We start from the raw sequence: 20,516 nt of genomic DNA on the forward strand, positions 1-20,516 counted from the left end.
TAAATGTCTCTGTGTCTGTGTCGACACCTTGTGGACAAAAGTCATATAGATTGCTGTGACTCCAAGGTCGCCCGATTAGGTGTGTGAGTGTATGTGTGCGCATGCGCACATGAGTGACTGTGGAGTTATGTGACTATCTATGAGGGACTGTGTGCGTGTGAGGAGGTGTGTGTATGTGTGCGCATGTATGTGTGTGAGAGAGAGAGAGAGAGAGAACAGGTTGGTGGAGATTCAGTGTGTGTGAGAGAGAGAGAGAACAGGCTGGTGGAGATTCAGTGTGTGTGAGAGAGAGAGAGAGAACAGGCTGGTGGAGATTCAGTGTGTGTATGAGAGAGAGAGAGAACAGACTGGTGGAGATTCAGTGCGTGTGTGTGTGAGAGAGAGAGAGAGAGAGAGAGAGAGAGAACAGGCTGGTGGAGATTCAGGTTTTATTGCATGTGCAGTCAGCAACATGAGACATGTATAGTATATTGTAGTGATAAGAAATGAAGAGAAGTATCTCTTCAAGGCATTCACTCATTTTACAAGTTTCCCGAAACATCGCCACTCAAGTGGTACATGAACGTAGTAAGTGACATTTTCATTATTTCCACGAAATCCTGGGATTTGTGAGATAAGTATTGCCTGTGCCGTGTTAAATCCACAGGTCCACAGGTCAGTTACAGACGTGGCAGACGGGGAGAGGTGGATCCACAGGTCAGTTACAGATGTGGCAGACTGGGAGAGGTGGATCCACAGGTCAGTTACAGATGTGGCAGATGGGGATAGGTGGATCCACAGGTCAGTTACAGACGTGGCAGACTGGGAGAGGTGGATCCACAGGTCAGTTACAGACGTGGCAGACTGGGAGAGGTGGATCCACAGGTCAGTTACAGATGTGGCAGACTGGGAGAGGTGGATCCACAGGTCAGTTACAGACGTGGCAGACTGGGAGAGGTGGATCCACAGGTCAGTTACAGACATGGCAGACTGGGAGAGGTGGATCCACAGGTCAGTTACAGATGTGGCAGACTGGGAGAGGTGGATCCACAGGTCAGTTACAGATGTGGCAGATGGGGATAGGTGGATCCACAGGTCAGTTACAGACGTGGCAGACGGGGAGAGGTGGATCCACAGGTCAGTTACAGATGTGGCAGACTGGGAGAGGTGGATCCACAGGTCAGTTACAGACGTGGCAGATGGGGATAGGTGGATCCACAGGTCAGTTACAGACGTGGCAGGTGGGGAGAGGTTGATCCTTTATGTCTCACTCTCCGATATACTTTTGCCAAGGATGTGCACCTGCTCCTGCTCAATAAATATTTTTACATTGAATGACATTACTTGCATCTAGCGGACACTCTTTTTTACATTACATTACATGGCATTTAGCAGACGCTCTTATCCAGAGTGACGTACAATGAAGTGCAAATCAAACACAAGTATAAGTGCAAAGAGGACCTGAGAGGACAGTACAGTTCCGAGTCCTAGTGTAAACATACAGATAATCAGAACCCTTGAAGAGTACAATCAACTTTCAAACTAGCATACCACAGTTGGCAGCTAGAATACCTTGAATACAACAATGTAACAGCCAATAAGAAACAACAATATCTTTACAATCTATACATAAGTGCAGTCTAAGGCTAATCATGGTGGTGAGTTAGGGAGGGAAAGGTGTAGCCTGAAGAGATGAGTCTTCAGTCTGCGCTTGAAGGAGGTCAGAGACTCTGCCGTTCTGACAGTCACCGGGAGGTCATTCCACCACCGTGGGTCCAGGACAGACAGTAGTCGTGAGCGTGAAGTGCAGGTGTGGCGAGGGGGAGGCGCCAGACGGCACAATGTGGCAGGAGGGAGGGGTCTTGCTGGTGTATAGGTCTTGATAAGGGATTGAATATATACAGGGGCTGATCCCTTAACTGCCTGGTATGCGAGCACCAAAGTTTTAAATTTGATGTGAGAGCGACGTATCCAGAGTTGATTAGACTGAGCAGGGGATTTGAACCACCAACCTTGCCTGTCCCAGTCATTTACCTTCACCACTACACTACAGGCCACCCTGTTTGGGAGTCTCCATCTCCGAGAACAAACATTAAACGGATTGGACTTTCTAGAGTCTTGACCCATAACATTTAATCTTCTAGATATGGAATCAATCGGGTTGCCCTTCTTTGAACCCACGCCTCCATCTTTCTTGTAATGCGGTCCCCAGAACTGCACACCATAAGCGTGGGCCGACAAGGGTACTGTATAATGCTGTCTGTAGTGTAGTGTAGTGTAGTGTAATGTAATGTAGTGTAATGTAATTTATTGTATAAGGCGAGTATGACATCCTCAGGTTTGTCAAGGCATGATCTACCCTTGCAAAAACCTGCCACTGCAGAACCCTTTTGAACCTGCTCCACTTTTAATTCACAGTCCTGCAATCCAGATGTTGCGCCCAGTCTACATTTTTAAAATTTGATCACGTCTTTCTCAAGTTCACACCTAAAAATCCTGGACTTAGAGGAGGCCCTATGAATTTGCCAAATGCTTATTTTGGAATGATCACTAATCCAAACTGGCTCCATTACCTCTATACTGCAAATTCTGTCAGGATCAGTACATAACAGCAGATCTAAAACTGACTCCCCTCTTGCAGACAGACTCACTCACTGTGCCCAGGCATGAGCTGGTCGACTTCTGGAATTTCTTGCACATTAAGATTTTCTTTTACACCGAGAGCCACACACCCAGGAACCTATCCCAGCATGCACAGGGACAGCGAGTTGCCCTTATTCAGTTTAAACCCAGGGTAGAGGGGCTGGGTGAAGGTGCTGTGGAAAGTGTGCAGGAGGGTACGTGTGTCAGAGGAGACGCTGTAGAAGGACAGAGTGCCGGCCGGATAGTCCAGGTACACCCCTACTCTGCAGGAAGGGGGGGCAGTAGGTATGTCAGTGGAGATATTTCTGTGAGCGGCAGAGTACTTCTGTTTAGAACAGCACAGACTCCAGGACTTGTCATTGTGTCCAAACTGCATTTCAGCACCCCGTCCTTTCCTGCCAAGCGTTTCATAGGCCACTGCGAGACAGGGCCATCTCCCACCCTTCTCCACCCTCCACTCTGCCTCCCAGTAGCAGCGCTCAGACAGCCCCTCCTGGCACAGCACCTGGTGATAGATGCTAAATCGCTTTGGATGATCGGGATATGGCTGCTCATTCCCCCATTTCACCCTCCTGTTCCCCTCAGACAGAGACAGCTTTCTGTGTACAGAGCTGGGGTCCAGTGTGAGTGCAACAGCATCTGCAGTAAACAGAGGTTAGAGCAGACAGCATCAGTACTAGGATCCAACATGCAGAATAACTCATAATGAAGTTTAAATCACGTCCCTGTCCTTCCAATGCTCGCCAGTGCATGTGCATTTCACAGGATTCAGGGCAGAGAGACTTACATTTCCTCAGTCCTGGTTTCAGCCTGATCTCTCCTCCATGGTCTACACTGTAGGGACAGAAAGACAAACAGACTGACTGAGAGGCTCAGCTCTGAGCCAATGGAGAGAGCTCCACACACTGGTATGACTAACTCTGAGCCAATGGGAGAGCTCCACACACTGGCAGGACTAGCTCTGAGCCAATGGGAGAGCTCCACACACTGGCAGGACTAGCTCTGAGCCAATGGGAGAGCTCCACACACTGGCAGGACTAGCTCTGAGCCAATGGGAGAGCTCCACACACTGGCAGGACTAGCTCTGAGCCCTTCCTCTTCCCTACATACTCCCCTCTATACTTACAGTATCTTCAGTCGACACCTGGAGTCCTCCAGTTGTGCAGCAGACAGCACTTTCACTCCTGAGTCTCCAGGGTGATTGTAGCTCAGGTCCAGCTCTCTCAGGTGTGAGGCGTTTGAACGCAGAGCTGAAGCCAGAGAATCACAGCCTCTCTCTGTGACTCCACAGCCTGACAGCCTGCAGAGAGGAAAGACAGCTCATCATCATCACTGGATAAAAAGCAAGAGAAATTATCTGACTCTCAGAGCTTAAGGTGCTAATCTGGTAAATGGTTGGCATTTACAGGTGCATCTCAAAAAATGTGAATATAGTGGAAAAGTTAATTTTCCGTAATTTAATTCAAAGTGAAACTTTCATATATTCCAGATTCATTACACAAAGTAAAATAAAATATTTCAAGCCTTTTTTTGTTGATTACGGCTTACAGACAAAAATCCAGTATCGCAAAATATTAGAATATTACCTAAGACAAATCAAAAAAAGGATTTATAATACAGAAATGTCAACCTTCTGAAAAGTATGTTCATTTATGCACTCAATACTTGGGTCGGACAATCATGGGGAAGACTGCTGACTTGACAGTTGTCCAGAAGACACTCATTGACACCCTCCACAAGGAGGGTAAGCCACAGAAGGTAATTGCTGAAAGGGCTGGCTGTTCGCAGAGGCTGTATCAAAGCATATTCATGGAAAGTTGACTGGAAGGGAAAAGTGTGGTAGGAAAAGGTGCACAGGCATCAGGGATGACTGCAGCCTTGAGAGGATTGTCAAGCAAAGCTGATTCAAGAACTTGGGGGAGCTTCACAAGGAGTGGACTGGGGCTGGAGTCAATGCATCAAGAGCCACCACGCACAGACGTGTCCAGGAAATGGGCTACAAGTGTTGCATTCCTAGTGTCAAGCCACTCCTGAACCAGAGACTACTTCAGAAGCATCTTACCTGGGCTAAGGAGAAAAAGAACTGGACCATTGCTCAGAGGTCCAAAGTCCTCTTTTCAGATTAAAGTTAAAAAAGATTCTGGTGAAAGCTTTGCATTTCATTTGGAAATCAAGGTCCCAGAGTCTGGAAGAGTGGAGAGGCACAGAATCCAAGTTGCTTGAGGTCCAGTGTGAAGTTTCCACAGTCAGTGGTGATTTGGGGTGCCATGTCATCTGCTGGTGTTGGTCCACTGTGTTTGATGAAGTCCAGAGTCAACACAGCCGTCTTCCAGGAGATTTTAGTGCACTTTACGCTTCCGTCTGCTGACAAGCTTTATGGAGATGCTGATTTCCTTTTCCAGCAGGACTTGGCACCTGACCACAGTGCCAGAACTTCTAGTAACTGGTTTGCTGACCATGTTATTACTGTGCTTGACTGACCAGCCAACTCACCTGACCGGAACCCCATAGAGAATCTGGAGTGCCACAGGCTGACTGCCTCCATGCCACGCCGCATTGATGCAGTAATTCATGCAAAAGGAGCCCCGACCAAGTATTGAGTGCATAAATGAACATACTTTTCAGAAGGTCAACATTTGTGTATTATAAATCCTTTTTTTGATTGGTCTTATGGAATATTCAAATATTTTGAGATACTGGATTTTTTATTTTCATGAGCTGTAAATTGTAATCATCAAGATTAAAAAGCCATTATGAGCACCTGAGAAATAAGAAAGACAATCAGATACATAGGCCAAAGAATAGGCTTACCAACTGTTTGAATGGTAAATGGCAGGCATTTATATAGCTCCTTTATCCAAAGCGCTGTACAATAGATGCTTCTCATTCACCCATTCATACACACACTCACACACCAACGGCGATTGGCTGCCATGCAAGGCACATTTTGGGGTTAGGCGTCTTGTTCAGCGCACTTATCCCTGGTTATGGGTATGCACTTTGCAGTACGTCACTCTGGATAAGAGCGTCTGCCACATGCCATTACTGTATTGTAATGTTCAGGGACTCTGACACACCCAGGGCGGGATCAAACCGGCAACCTTCGACGGCCAGACGACTGCTCTTACGTCCTGAGGCAATGTCGCCCCATCGAAAGGAGAACTATTGATTTAACTTCCTAAAATGATAATGTCAGGCATTTTGCAGTGGTTTCCCCATTTCATTTGACATGTTGCCTCTGCAGCAAGAATGCCACCAGCCAGGAAAAAATAGGTTCCAACAGTAGGTTCTGACAGAAGGTTCCAGCTGTGTGACAGTAGGTTCCAGCTGTGTGACAGTAGGTACCAGCTGTGTGACAGTAGGTTCCAGCTGTGTGACAGTAGGTTCCAGCTGTGTGACAGTAGGTTCCAGCTGTGTGACAGTAGGTGCCAGCTGTGTGACAGTAGGTGCCAGCTGTGTGACAGTAGGTTCCAGCTGTGTGACAGTAGGTTCCAGCTGTGTGACAGTAGGTTCCAGCTGTGTGACAGTAGGTACCAGCTGTGTGACAGTAGGTACCAGCTGTGTGACAGTAGGTTCCAGCTGTGTGACAGTAGGTGCCAGCTGTGTGACAGAAGGTTCCAGCTGTGTGACAGTAGGTTCCAGCTGTGTGACAGTAGGTACCAGCTGTGTGACAGTAGGTTCCAGCTGTGTGACAGTAGGTGCCAGCTGTGTGACAGTAGGTGCCAGCTGTGTGACAGTAGGTACCAGCTGTGTGACAGTAGGTGCCAGCTGTGTGACAGTAGGTTCCAGCTGTGTGACAGTAGGTGCCAGCTGTGTGACAGTAGGTTCCAGCTGTGTGACAGTAGGTGCCAGCTGTGTGACAGTAGGTACCAGCTGTGTGACAGTAGTTACCAGCTGTGTTGCATTTTGGGGTGACTCGCCACACATAATGTGTATTTGTATTGATATTGAGAATGAGGTTCCAGTGACAGAACTCGCTTCCAGCGACGTGGCCCTCCACGGCGACGGAACCCCACCAACCTCTGCTACCCCTCACTGACCCCCTGTGACAACTTCACAGTCGCAGGGGGGCTATGGAACTGCCAGTCTGCCACACGGAAGGCTGACTTCATTACTGGTTATGCCTCCCTCCTGTCCCTACAGTTCCTTGCCCTTACTGAGACCTGGATTACACCAGAGAACACCGCCACCCCCGCTGCCCTCTCATCCTCCTTCTCCTTCTCTCACACCCCCCAGCCCTCTGGCCGTGGAGGTGGCACTGGCTTGCTGATCTCCCCTTCCTGGAAATTCTCTGCGTTTTCCCTCACTGACCTATCCCTATCCACCTTTGAATGCCACGATGTCTCAATTACTCACCCTGTTAAACTTTATATTGTCGTCGTTTATCGTCCCCCAGGTGCCCTGGGAAGTTTCCTTGATGAGCTTGACACTCTACTCAGCTCATTCCCTGAGGATGGCACCCCACTTATCCTCCTGGGAGATTTCAACATCCACCTGGAAGGCTCCCAGTCTGCTGCCTTCTTACCACTTCTTCACTCCTTTGACCTCTCTCTGCAGCACTCTCCCCCAACTCACAAGGCTGGAAACCTTCTTGACCTGATCTTTCTGAGGAACTGCTCCTCTTCTAACCCCACTGTTACCCCAATCACCACTTAATTTCCTTCTCCATCCCCCTAACTGCTCTACCTCCCTCCCCTTCTCTCACCCCCACTGTTTCTGTGCGATGTAACCTCCGCTCTCTATCACCCTCCCCCCAGAGTCACCGCTTCCCTCCCTCCTCTTGAATCCTTCTCCAAACTACCCACTGATTCTGCATCTTCCGCACTGCTTTCCTCTCTCTCCTCAGCCCTTGACTCTCTCTGTCCTCTTGTCTCCCGGCCTCCTCGATCCTCCCCTCCCAGCCCATGGGTTTCTGACCTTCTACACTCCGCCAGGCCCAGCCTACGTGCAGCTGAGAGGAAGTGGAGGAAATCAAAAGACCCATCGGACCTGTCTTCCTACCAGGCTCTCCTGGTGGAATTCTCCTCCGCTATCACCACTGCCAAAAGAAATTACTTCCCAGCAAAAATCCAGAACTCCACTTCTAACCCTCGTCAACTGTTCTCCATTTTCTTCCTCAGCACACCTCCCCCACCATCTCAGTCCTCGCTCACTGCTGATGACTTTGCGGTATTTTTTGACGGGAAGGTTGCAGATATCCGCAGCACCTTCGCGACCACCACCACTTCTATGCCTGCCTCCCTTTCTGTGTCTGCCCCCTGTTTCTCCTCTTTCTGACCCCTTACAGATGCTGATGTGTCTCACCTCCTGCTCTCCCACCGCCCTACTGCTTGTGCCCAGGACCCCATCCCCTCAAACCTCTTTCAGGCAATCACGCCTGACATCCTCCCGTTTGTCACCTCCCTTGTTAACTCCTCTCTGTCCTCTGGCAGCTTTCCCTCATCATTCAAGAGGGCCTACATCACCCCGCTCCTAAAGAAACCCACTCTAGACCCCTCCTGCATTCAAAACTACCGTCCGGTATCTCTCCTTCCTTTTCTATCCAAATCCATTGAACGAGCCGCCTCCAACCAACTCTCTTCCTTCCTCTCTCAGAATAACCTGCTGGACCCCCACCAGTCCGGCTTCAGACCTGGCCACTCGGCGGAGAACTGCACTCCTCTCTGTCAATGAGTCCCTTCAGGCTGCACGAGCTACCTCTCTCTCCTCTGTCCTGATCCTTCTTGATCTCTCTGCGGTGTTCGACACGGTCAACCACTCCATCCTCTTGGCCTCCCTGGCATCTACAGGGATCTGTGGCACAGCCTTAGAGTGGATCAAATCTTATCTCTCTGGCCGGTCCTCCCAGGTGTCCTGGGCTGGAGGGATGTCAACCCCTCGCCCCCTTGTTACAGGAGTCCCCCAGGGCTCAGTCCTCAGACCCCTCCTCTTCTCCATCTACACAAGATCCCTTGGCCCTGTTATCTCTGCTCATGGTATCTCCTATCATTGTTATGCCGATGACACCCAACTCTTTTTCTCCTTCCCCCCATTAGACACACAGGTCTCTAACCGTATCTCCACCTGCCTGAGAGACATCCAGACCTGGATGGGCAACCACCATCTAAAGCTCAACCCAGGTAAGACGGAGGTCATCTTCATCCCTGCTTTAACCTCTCCCTTCTCTGATTTCTCCATCTCACTGGGGGATACCACAGTGACCTCATCCCCTAGTGCAAGAACCTTGGAGTGGTGATGGACAACAGGCTATCCTTCTCTCAGAACATTGCTACGGTGACCCGGGCGTGCAGGTTCTTCCTGTACAACATCCGGAGAATCCGACCCTTTCTCACCACCTATTCCACTCAGCTCCTTGTTCAAGCAATGGTCCTGTCCCGCCTGGACTATTGCAATTCTCTGCTGGCTGGCCTTCCAGCATCTGCCATCAGACCCCTACAACTGATCCAGAATGCTGCAGCCCGTCTGGTATCCAATGTTCCCAGACATTCACATGTCACCCCCCTGCTCCGCAACCTCCACTGGCTGCCTGTTATGGCTCGCATCAAATTTAAAACTTTGGTGCTCGCATACCAGGCAGTTAAACGATCAGCCCCTGTATATATTCAATCCCTTATCAAGACTTATACACCAACAAGACCCCTCCGTTCTGCCACTTCGTGCCGTCTGGCGCCTCCTCCTCGCCACACCTGCACTTCACGCTCACGACTGCTGTCTGTCCTGGTCCTACGGTGGTGGAATGACCTCCCGGTGGATGTCAGAACGGCAGAGTCTCTGACCTCCTTCAAGCGCAGACTGAAGACCCATCTCTTCAGGCTACACCTTTCCCTCCCCAACTCACCACCATGATTAGCCTTAGACTGTAATGGCACTTATGTATAGATTGTATAGATATTGTTACTTGTACAGGTATTGTTATTTTTGTATTCTAGCTGCAATTGTGGTATGCTAGTTTGACAGTTGATTGTACTCTTAAAGGGTTCTGATTTTCAGCATGTTTACACTAGGACTCGGAACTATACTGTCCTCTCAGGTCCTCTTTGCACTTGTTCTTGTGTTTAATTTGCACTTTGTTGTACGTCGCTCTGGATAAGAGCGTCTGCTAAATGCCATGTAATGTAATGTAATGTAATGTAATGTTGTGTAATTGTTTGCTCGTAATAGATTTTTTAAAGTTTCCTCTATGGGAAGAGTGCTATGCTTGCAAACTTTTTTGGCCGTCACTTATCGTACATTGAACAGAGGATGAAATTCTGGGACAAATGGGCCTATGACAACTATTGCTTTTCACACTGTGCCAATGCGTTAATTATAGCCGCTTAGAATGCAAAGTAAAAGAAAGTTAATTTAAGACAATAGGCTAAATTTCAATGTAAGCTCACACTAAAAATACGGACCTATAGGCCTCCTCTGTCAATCTTTATATGTGCCTTCATCATTTACATTTTACATTTACATTTTTTGTCATTTGGCAGTCATTTAATCCAAAGCTACTTACAAGTGCATAGGTTCTTCCACAAGTTAAAGTATCACATTCATAACTAGTAAAATACACATGAAGTGTTGTTCTAAACATATAGTCATCTTAAGTGCAATCTTATTTTTTTATTTTTTTTGGGTTAGACAAGAGGGATAGGGATATCAGAAAGGGGGGTGGGGGAAATCAGGAGGGAGGATTAAGGTAGAGTTTGAAAAGGTGGGTTTTTAGTCTGCGTCGAAATAAGGGGAGGGATTCTGAAAGGAAAACAGGCGTTAATGTGCAGCTCGACCGCCAGGTGCTCGTAGAGAGGGAACCATAAGGCGACCAGAGCTGGCAGACCGGAGTGGTCTAGCTGGGGAGTAGGGAGTGATCAAGGATTGTATGTAAGGTGGGGAAGTCCCCTTAGCAGCCTGAAATGCCAACACTAGGGCCTTGAATCGGATGCGTGCGGCAATAGGAAGCCAGTGGAGGCCAACGAGGAGCGGGGTGACATGAGCCGACCTGGGCTGACTGGTGATCAGGCGGGCTGCAGCATTCTGGACCAGCTGGAGGGGCTTGATGGCACAAGCTGGGAGACCGGCTAGGAGGGAGTTGCAGTAATCCAGGCGGGAAATGACGAGCGCCTGGACTAGGAGCTGGGTGGCTTTCTCCGTTAGGAGATGACGGTGCCTTCTGAAGGCATGATCATTTGGTGCCTTCAGTAACACATTAACAGTACATCACCAGTTACTCTTCCTCTTATTTTATATCAAAGCTAGTCTCAACAATGTATTCTCACTATTCAGCCCTGACTGCTGATGGACTCCTGGTGGCTGTAAATTAATTCCCATTGTCATCAGGAGTGGCGTGGGAAAGGGGGGGCAGGGGAGGAGTGTTTACACTGCGAGTGCATATGAAGTCATGACCGAATTTGTAAAAAAGCAACTATTTTGCCAACGTAATAAAACCATCCCACTCACCAAGCTATTTGTGAAAGTCATCGATGGGGATAACCAACACAATACCTTTTTTAAAATATTTTTGGTATTCAACGGAATTCCAAAATGGATATGACAACACAATACGGATATTCCCCGTATGCATTTTTGTTGCAGCCACATGATTGGCTGATTAAATTTGCATTAACAAGCTGGTGTACAGGTCTAACTAATAAACTCACTGAGTGTAGATATTTCAGAAAAAAATATGTTGTGGATATTATAATAATTATGGATATATGCCTCACCCCAGTCTCTGCAGTTTACAGTGTGGGTCCTCCAGTCCAGCAGAGAGCGCTCTCACTCCTGAGTCCTGCAGCTCGTTGTCTCTGAGCTCCAGATCACTCAGCTCTGAGTGAGGAGAACGCAGGACTGAGGCCAGAACATCACAGCAGCCCTCTGTGAGGTTACACTCCCTGAGCCTGAGAGAACAGAGACACACACACGCACACACAAACACACTGTTTACTAATATTTTCATGTACTGTGCCCTCCAAAAGCATTGCCGTTTTTGTGGTGTATACACAAGAAATGTAAATTCAGATAATCCATCCATCCATACACATGTCCCTGAATGCCGGAGTCAGTAAAAATACAACTATGATGACATGCACCTTTACCTTGGACCATGTCTGAGTCTATAGCAGCACTCAGGGACATGTGTGTGGACATGATGTGGTCAGCCGGTGGGGAACCAACTCGGCCAAAGTCAGAAAGCTGGCTTGGTAATGTAGCAGCAAAGCTCCAAACAGTGCTCTCATTTCTATGTACTGCGCTGTTTCAATGTAACTTGTCAAAAAATTAATAATCACTGTAATGAACATGGAAATGGCTGCCTGCTTTTTGATAATTTAGTAATTTATGGAACAATTCATTTTAACAGGTCCAAGGCTAATGATGCTAAATGACCATTTATTTTATAGTGGCCATAGAGCCATAGAGGCGGGTTCATTGGCTCACCATTCAGCCATTTTTTGATGCATCAACTATTGCTTGACAATTTAGTTAGGGACTATTCCACCAAATCTCACAGCAAACAGATATACTAAGTTCAAGAAGACTTGGGAAAATTCTAAATAGCACAAAATCATATATAATCAAAATGTGTTTGGCGTGAGCAGGGGGATCTAAAGGTCTTAGTCTCTAGGACAAACGGTTCAAAAGTTACAGCTTTTCAAATTCTATTGTGCCACTACTAGGCCAATTGGTGCCATTGTAATAGAATCTCACACATCCTTAACATGCCTAGTTTCACCAGACCCTTATATGGAAATATAAGCTTTCAAAGTGAAGACAAAAATAAAATAAAAACAGAATACAATATTCTAGCACCATGTGCGTGGACCACAATAAAAAAAGATTCAAAAGAAAACAATACAATTATTTAGAATAGTAACAAAAGACATAGTAAAAATAATAATAAAAACATTGCTTTAACACTCACACTCAGTCAGGCTAAGCAAATTATCACCACTTAATTAATTTAGGGACTCTAAAGTATTCCGTTTCAGAATTTGCTGTGAGTCGTTCCAGGTATCCGGGGCACAGAATCTGAAAGCAGTTTTTCCTACATTTGAGCTGAACCAAGTGACAGCCAGCCTGAGAGTGTGTCCTATGGATACCATTTCACCAGAAGCACTGAAAGCATAGTGGTAGTTATTGTAGAAGTGCTTTATAAATAAAGAGATACCAATGGATATTTCTCCTAACAGAAAGTGATGGCCAGCTACATTTTTGGCACAGCTCTTCAGTGATGGGTGCAAAACGCATCCGTGATAAACCTGGGGCAGAATGGCAAGCAGCATCCAGAAACTTTAAATATGAGACGGGCGTATCCTATATATAACATCCCCGCAGTCCAGGACCAGGGTTTCCACAAGGCATCAAATTACCAAAACAATAAATAATTCTGTCATCAGCAAACAAGTGGAACTTTACAGAAGTTATAGAAGATAAATTATCATTAATATACAGTGAAAACAACACTGGTCCTAGGACAAAACCTTGAGGAACTCGTCTTGACACGTTCAGATCGTATGCTTCCTAAAACCACACACTGATCTATGAGAGGTAGTTCTTAACCAACTTGAGAGCTTTGGTATCAAGGGCAATTAAGGAGTTTTTGTAAAAGCATGGAATAATCAACTGTGTGAGTTGTAGGGTCAAGTATTGCTCGGAAAACGTAGAGTTAACCTGGACTTGGAACATCACACCTTACCTCAAAGTCTGTAGTTTACAGTTTGTGCTCTTCAGTCCAGCACAGAGCAGCTCCACTCCTGAATCTCGCAGGTTGTTGTTGCTGAGGTCCAGCTCTCTGAGGGGGGAGGAGACTGACTGCAGGGCGGAGTTCACGAGCTGAAGAGATTTCTCTGTGAGATTACAGCCACTGAGTCTGGAGAAAAGCACAATAGTGCATCAGAATCTCAGCTCAGGGTTACGGTTTAATACCTTGTTTTCTATCGGACAACCAACCGTCTCCTATCACTTATTATGGGATGTTATCGGTCAGCAAAATGTTGGTGGCTGGTGGATGCACAATGGGAGGTTTACATACCAGCAAAATGTTGACCACAACTACTTCCAAATATAATGCAAGTTGAATTTGATTAATCTGATTTATTTTAGACCAAATATATCACGAATATTGATCAATGTTATTGATTGATGCTAAATATAAACAGTGTTATCTATGATAGACCGGGGTTGAGATTTCGATGGTAGATTATAGTAGTGAGCTCCAGGTTAATACTTACACAGCCTTCTTGCAGCACTTCACAGCTGGGACCAGTCGCCTTCGCCCCTCCTCTGAGGTGTTGTATTGTTTCAGGTTAAATGTATCCCACGCCTTTTCTGATCTGAGGAGTATATAGGCCAGGATGGAGCAGTGCGCAGGTAAGAACTTTTGACCGGAAAGGAAGAACGCTTTGGTTTCCTTCATAATTGAATAATCATTGAGTTCAGACAAACAATGAAACAGATTGATGCATCTTTCTGGAGAGGGATCTTTCTCTTTAAAGACCTTGATGTGCTGAACTGTTTTCTGGATGCTCTCGGAGTTGCTTCCAGTCTGTGGCAGTAGACCTGGGAGAAGGCGCTGATTGGAGTCCAGTGAGAGGCCCAGAAGGAATCGGAGGAAGAGGTCCAGGTGTCCATTCTTACTCTCCAAAGCCTTCTTAATAGCTTTCTTGTGCAAATCATTGAGAGTGGTGAAAGTCTTTTGACCAAAAAAAGGCTTCAATGCCGTGAAGTTCTTGCTGATGAAGGAATGAATCACATACAAAGCAGCCATGTACTCCTGGAGGCTCAGATGCACAAAGCAGTAGACTTTCTTCTGATGCAGCACTGACTCCTCTTTCAAGATCTCTGTGCACACCCCAGAGTAGACCGAAGCTTCTTTGACATCAATGCCACATCCTCTCAGGTCCTCTTCATAAAATATTGGATTGGACTTTTCCATGCATTGAAAAGCCAGCTGCCCCAGTTTGAGAAAGATTTCTTTAACTGACTCCAGAAGTTTCTGTGGGTCTGTCTCATGGCTCTCCTGATATTTGTGATGCTTGATTTTGGCCTGAATGAGCAGGAAGTGTGTGTACATTCCAGTCAGAGTTTTGGGGATTCTACTCCTGCCCGTTCCATCCAAAAGTCGCTCCAGAACAGAGGCAGACATCCAGCAGAAGGCTGGTATATGGCACATGATGTGTAGACTCCTGGATGTCTTTATGTGAGAGATAATTCTGCCAGCCTGATTCTGATCTGTGAATCTTTTCCTGAAATACTCTTCTTTCTGTTCATCATTGAACCCTCTGACCTCTGTCACCCTGTCAATGAATTCTGGAGGGATCTGATTGGCTGCTGCTGGTCGGGAGGTGATCCAGAGGAGAGCAGAGGGAAGTAGATTCCCCTTAATGAGGTTGGTCAGTAGCACATCCACTGAGGATTTTTTTCTTACATCAGACAATCTCTTCCGGCTCCAGGTATTGACTTGACAACTTTCATCCAGACCATCAAAAATGAACAAAACCTTGTAATCTTCAGACTCAATGTTTTCAAACCCTTTCATTTCAGGGTGAAACTCCTGCAGAAGCTCAAGGAGACTGTGCTGCTCATCATTAAGTAAGTTCAGCTCCCGAAAAGGAAGGACAAACATGAACTCAATATCCTCATTAGCTTTTCCTTCTGCCCAGTCAATAATGAACTTCTGCACAGAGACCGTTTTTCCAATACCAGCGATGCCCTTGGTCACCACAGTTCTGATGGGTATGTCTTGTCCAGCTAAGGGTCTAAAGATGTTGTTGCAGTTAATTGCAGTGTCTTGTGTAGGCTGTGTCCTGGTTGCGGTTTCAATCTGCCACACCTCATGTTCATTATTGACCCGTTCACAGTCCCCCTCTGTGATGTAGAGCTCTGTGTAAATACTCTTAAGGGTGCGTTTTCCTGGCTTGGCAACCCCTTCATACATGCACTCAAACTTCTTCTTCAGACGAGACTTCAGTTTCTCCTGAACTCTTTTTTCTGCAAAACAAATTGACATTTTTCTGAAGTGGTATGGCCTGTAGTGTTCAAAACAACAGTGGTCTGTCTGCATTTTGTGTACGTCTGCGGGTTGTGTTCTGAAAGGAGGAGAAAAGCTTCATCATAAGTAAAAGTATGTAATGGAATACATTTTTAAGGCTCTGGCTCCAGGTACCAAACTTAGAAACTTGGAAAGTAGAAAATACTGTGTGCATGCGTGTTTGTGCATGTGCATGTCTCTCTGTATCGTACACATTCCCAGATGGGTGATATTGCCCCTTTCGCCCTTTCTTACATTTTACATTTACATTTTTGTCATTTGGCAGACGCTTTTAATCCAAAGCGACTTACAAGTGCATAGGTTCTACCACAAGTCAAAGCATCACATCCAGAACTAGGAAAATACACATGGAATGCTGTTCTAAACATAGTCGTCATCATAAGTGCCTTTTTTTTTGGGGGGGGGGGGGGGTAGACAAGGATAGGGATATCAGAAAGGAGGGGTGGGGGAAATCAGGAGGGAAGACTAAGGTAGAGTTTGAAAAGGTAGGTTTTTCCCCTAACAGGGAAGAACTGTGGCCAACTCAAAACGTAAGATAGATACATTTTAAATGCTGGCTCCAAATTTAGAGTAGCTCTCAGTAGACGTAGTGAATGTAGAGCTTGTTGCTTGCTTTTTCAGTATTCATGATGTGTTAGCCAAAGCAAATCATTCCCGTTGTGAAATCTCACTATATGCTTATGTATCAACCAGAATTATATACAGTGCATCCGGTATTCACCCTTCACTTTTCCCACATTTTATGTTACAGCCTTATTCCAAAATGGAATAAATTCTTTTTTTTCCTCAAAATTCTACACACAACACTCCATAATGACAACATGAAATAATTTTTATTTTTTTATTTTAGCAAATTTATTTAAAATAAAAAACAAAGAAATCACATGTACATAAGTATTCACAGCCTTTGCTCAATACTTTGTTGATGCACCTTTGGCAGCAATTACAGCCTCAAGTCTTTTTGAATATGATGCCACAAGCTTGGCACACCTATCATGGGCAGTTTCGCACATTCCTCTTTGCAGCACCTCTCAAGCTCCATCAGGTTGGATGGGGAGCATCGGTGCACAGCCATTTTCAGATGTCTCCAGAGATGTTCAATCGGATTCAAGTCTGGGCTCTGGCTGGGCCACTCAAGAACATTCACAGAGTTGTCCTGAAGCCACTCCTTTGATATCTTGGCTGTGTGCTTAGGGTCGTTGTCCTGCTGAAAGATGAACCGTCGCCCCAGTCTGAGGTCAAGAGCACTCTGGAGCAGGTTTTCATCCAGGATGTCTCTGTACATTGCTGCATTCATCTTTCCCTCAATCCTGACTAGCCTCCCTGTTCCTGCCGCTGAAAAACATCCCCACAGCATGATGCTGCCACCACCATGCTTCACTGTAGGGATGGTATTGGCCAGGTGATGAGCGGTGCCTGGTTTCCTCCAAACATGACGCCTGGCATTCACGCCAAAGAGTTAAATCATTGTCTCATCAGACCAGAGAATTTTGTTTCTCATGGTCTGAGAGTCCTTCAGGTGCCTTTTGGCAAACTCCAGGCGGGTTGCCATGTGCCTTTTACTAAGGAGTGGCTTCCGTCTGGCCACTCCACCATACAGGCCTGATTGGTGGATTGCTGCAGAAATGGTTGTCCTTCTGGAAGGTTCTCCTCTCTCCACAGAGGAACGCTAGAGCTCTGACAGAGTGACCATCGGGTTCTTGGTCACCTCCCTGACTAAGGCCCTTCTCCCCCAATTGCTCAGTTTAGACAGGCGGCCAGTCTAGGAAGAGTCCTGGTGGTTCCGAACTTCTTCCATTTACGGATGATGGAGGCCACTGTACTCATTGGGACCTTCAAAGCAGCAGAAATTTTTCTGTACCCTTCCCCAGTTTTGTGCCTCGAGACAATCCTGTCTCAGGAGGTCTACAGACAATTCCTTTGACTTCATGCTTGGTTTGTGCTCCGACATGCACTGTCAACTGTGGGACCTTATATAGACAGGTGTGTGCCTTTCCAAATCATGTCCAATCAACTGAATTTACCACAGGTGGACTCCAATTAAGCTGTAGAAACATCTCAAGGTTGATCAGTGGAAACAGGATGCACCTGAGCTCAATTTTGAGCTTCATGGCAAAGGCTGTGAATACTTATGTACATGCGATTTCTTAGTTTTTTATTTTTAATAAATTTGCAAAAATTTCTAAAAAACATCTTTCATGTTGTCATTATGGGGTGTTGTGTGTAGAATTTTGAGGAAAAAAATTAATTTATTCCATTTTGGAATAAGGCTGTAACATAACAAAATGTGGGAAAAGTGAAGCGCTGTGAATACTTTCCGGATGCACTGTATATGTTACAAGTACGAGTAAAAGCAGTTCTATGTTACATCGCTGTTGTATCATCAGAGTGAAAATAACTTACTTGTGTCCTGGTGATTGGAGGTCAGGGCTGAAGCATCAGTCATGGACTGCAGGCAGGTAAACCACAGCGGACATAATATAATGTGGGAAGAGACTACTATTATTTAATCTAGTTCAGAAACAGATTAGGTGCATGCATCAATACAAGTATAGACTGAAGGCCTTACCTGTGCCCCTCCCTGCTGGGTCTCAGACACAGGCTCTGCATTCAAGCTCCTCTCGCGCTTCCTCTCAGGGCTGTAATCACCGGCTGCAGCTGCAGAGCTCAGATCCTCCCTGACAAGGCAAGGACTTCAAATACATTTTCATTTAAAATTATTACAATTATTATTTCCTATTTTTGTCCTACAGGCCGCAGTGTCTGTAGGTATTCACTCCCAACTGTGCGTTACACCACCTGATTTCATCAATTGCTTCACCTGCTTGGTTCAGATAATAAGTGGATCAGGAGTTAAATCAGGTGGTGTAGCGCACGGTTGGAGTGAATGCCTGCAGACCCTGTGGGCCACAGGACCAGGAGTTGAGTAGAGCTGCCTTAAAGGGTAGATTCTGTAGAGGGTGTGACTGACAGGGTTGAATGGACACTTACCCTGATCGTTTCCTCACAGTCTGCCTTCTGACCTCAGCACCTGCAGAGAAAGGAGACGCGTTACAATATGAAAGTCATCCACTCTGAGGAGGATGGTATACCCCTGAATGGGGCAGCAGTGGTCAGAGCGGTTTCTTTCACAGTCAAGCTCCACTGAACATTAGTGAAATGATGTGTGGCATTTAAGGCTCAGACCAGTGAACAATCCCACATGTGCTCTACAGAGTAATAGGATATATTTCTACTTATTTTCTTAAAAATGGATCCTGAGATGGATGCATCTTACCACTTTCCAGATTTCTCTCCAGTCTCTCAGCGAGGTCATTTCTCGGAATTTTCTTTAAGATCTCCAGTGTGACCTCCACCATCTTCTCACCATAGAAACTCTTCATCACCCTGATAACAGCTGTCACACTTTCGCACTCCAGATGACCCCATGGGATGGGTCTACATTCTTCCAGCACCACTCCATTCAGATAAAATTTGAACTTTTTAAATTCTTCTTTTGACAGCTCCTCCAGAATCTCTGAGAGTTGCTCATCCATCAGAGACACCTACTCTAAGAACAGGTGTTAACTCAGTCAGGTGTCTTGAATTGCTTCATTGCAAAAGGGTATAAGAGGAGTTTCAGTATCTAGTCTTGATTCTTGGCTTTTGATTGCTTATGGAGTCTGTTATTGGGTTGACATGAGGACCTGAGTTGTGCCAATGAAAGTCAAGGAAGCCATTATGAGCACCTGAGAAATAAGAAAGACAATCAGAGACATAGGCCAAAGAATAGGCTTACCAAAACAAACTGTTTGAAACATGATTAAGAAGCAAGAGAGCACTGGAGTACGTTTGGGACCATTGCCTTGTTGTGGGATGAAGCAACATCCAATGAGTTTGGAGGCACTTGAGTTGAGCAATGGAAACATCCCTCTGTACATTTCAGAATTCATTCTGCTGCCCTATTCTGTGCAGCAGCACATGCCAGAACTATATCACCCCCACCATGTTTCACCAGTGCAAAATAAAGGAGTACCATTTTTCATAATTTAGGAATATAGTATAAACTAGTAGTCTGTATTGTAAATGGTGCAAGTGTTTTGCTTAATTTAAGTAATTTCTCAGATCTCTGCACTACTCCCCTCTGGAGTTATAAAGCATTAAATGGGTACTATTAAGGAAAAATTGGTTTGGATAGCCATATTTCGGATCTGCGTGAAGGGGTTAAAATATTTATATTTACAATGAATCCACCCCTGTTTTGAGTCGGACTCTTCACACAAGCCACATCCTGTGGAAATAACCGCTTTGCTTCGATCGCGCATCTTATTTCACATTATAAAATGGGTCCTTTAGATCCTGGAAGCCGATTGGCTGAGACCGCCATTTTACCATGACGGTACAAATCAGAATGTTTGTAAAAAGAGGTCGCTTCCAGGCGGCCACTCAGTCGCAGAACGTTACTTCAACATCGTCTGAACCAGGGCGTCGTAGAAACAGTTAGCTAGTCAACAATGGTGAAATCTGGTTGTGTTTGGGACTGCAATGCCAAATGCAATCTGGTACACAGTGGATTGGGCTTTTTCCGATTCTTAAAAGGGAGGATAACCCAGATGCTACAGTCCGTTTACAGGGCGGGCTCAGCTGCTTGGCAGTCAATGACAGCGAAACAGAGACGCCCTACATGAGTTTCAAGTGTCAGAAACATGGGAGGAAAAAGAAAACCGGAACTTCTAATTGTGTCCATCACAAACGTTCTTGGCAGCTAACGTTAGCTAATAATGATAAATGATACTATGATAACTTTACAAACCTAAAACATTAAATCCGACCTTGCCTGTTGTAAAACTAGTTAGGTAGCTACCTAGTTTTGGTGGTAACGTTACAG

The 20,516-nt window shown here is 45.9% G+C and overlaps 1 protein-coding gene across 1 annotated transcript; it reads right to left on the bottom strand.

Annotated features, from left to right (window-relative positions):
- Positions 1-414: 414 nt before the first annotated feature.
- Positions 415-18,713, bottom strand: LOC133121976 (NLR family CARD domain-containing protein 3-like). Its single transcript, XM_061231596.1, has 9 exons — positions 18,641-18,713; positions 18,219-18,327; positions 18,053-18,098; positions 13,830-15,588; positions 13,295-13,468; positions 11,325-11,498; positions 3,749-3,922; positions 3,410-3,456; positions 415-3,261 (listed from the first exon to the last, which is right to left on the bottom strand). The coding sequence occupies exons 3-9, from the start codon at positions 18,093-18,095 to the stop codon at positions 2,720-2,722; spliced, it is 2,913 nt and encodes a 970-aa protein (XP_061087580.1). The 5' UTR covers positions 18,096-18,098; positions 18,219-18,327; positions 18,641-18,713; the 3' UTR covers positions 415-2,719.
- Between the last annotated feature and the right edge of the window lie 1,803 nt (positions 18,714-20,516).

The sequence above is a fragment of the Conger conger genome, chromosome 2 (assembly GCF_963514075.1).
Source record: "Conger conger chromosome 2, fConCon1.1, whole genome shotgun sequence".
Taxonomy (NCBI): Eukaryota; Metazoa; Chordata; class Actinopteri; order Anguilliformes; family Congridae; genus Conger; species Conger conger.

What these genes read in the sequence shown, in the direction of transcription:
- LOC133121976 (XM_061231596.1), bottom strand. Translation starts at nt 18,095, where the DNA reads ATGACTGATGCTTCAGCCCTGACCTCCAATCACCAGGACACAA. An exon ending in TGTAAACTACAGACTTTGAG is followed by an intron (nt 11,499 to 13,294) that starts GTAAGGTGTGAT and finishes CTGTTCTCTCAG; the next exon opens with GCTCAGGGAGTGTAACCTCA. An exon ending in TGTAAACTGCAGAGACTGGG is followed by an intron (nt 3,923 to 11,324) that starts GTGAGGCATATA and finishes TCCTCTCTGCAG; the next exon opens with GCTGTCAGGCTGTGGAGTCA.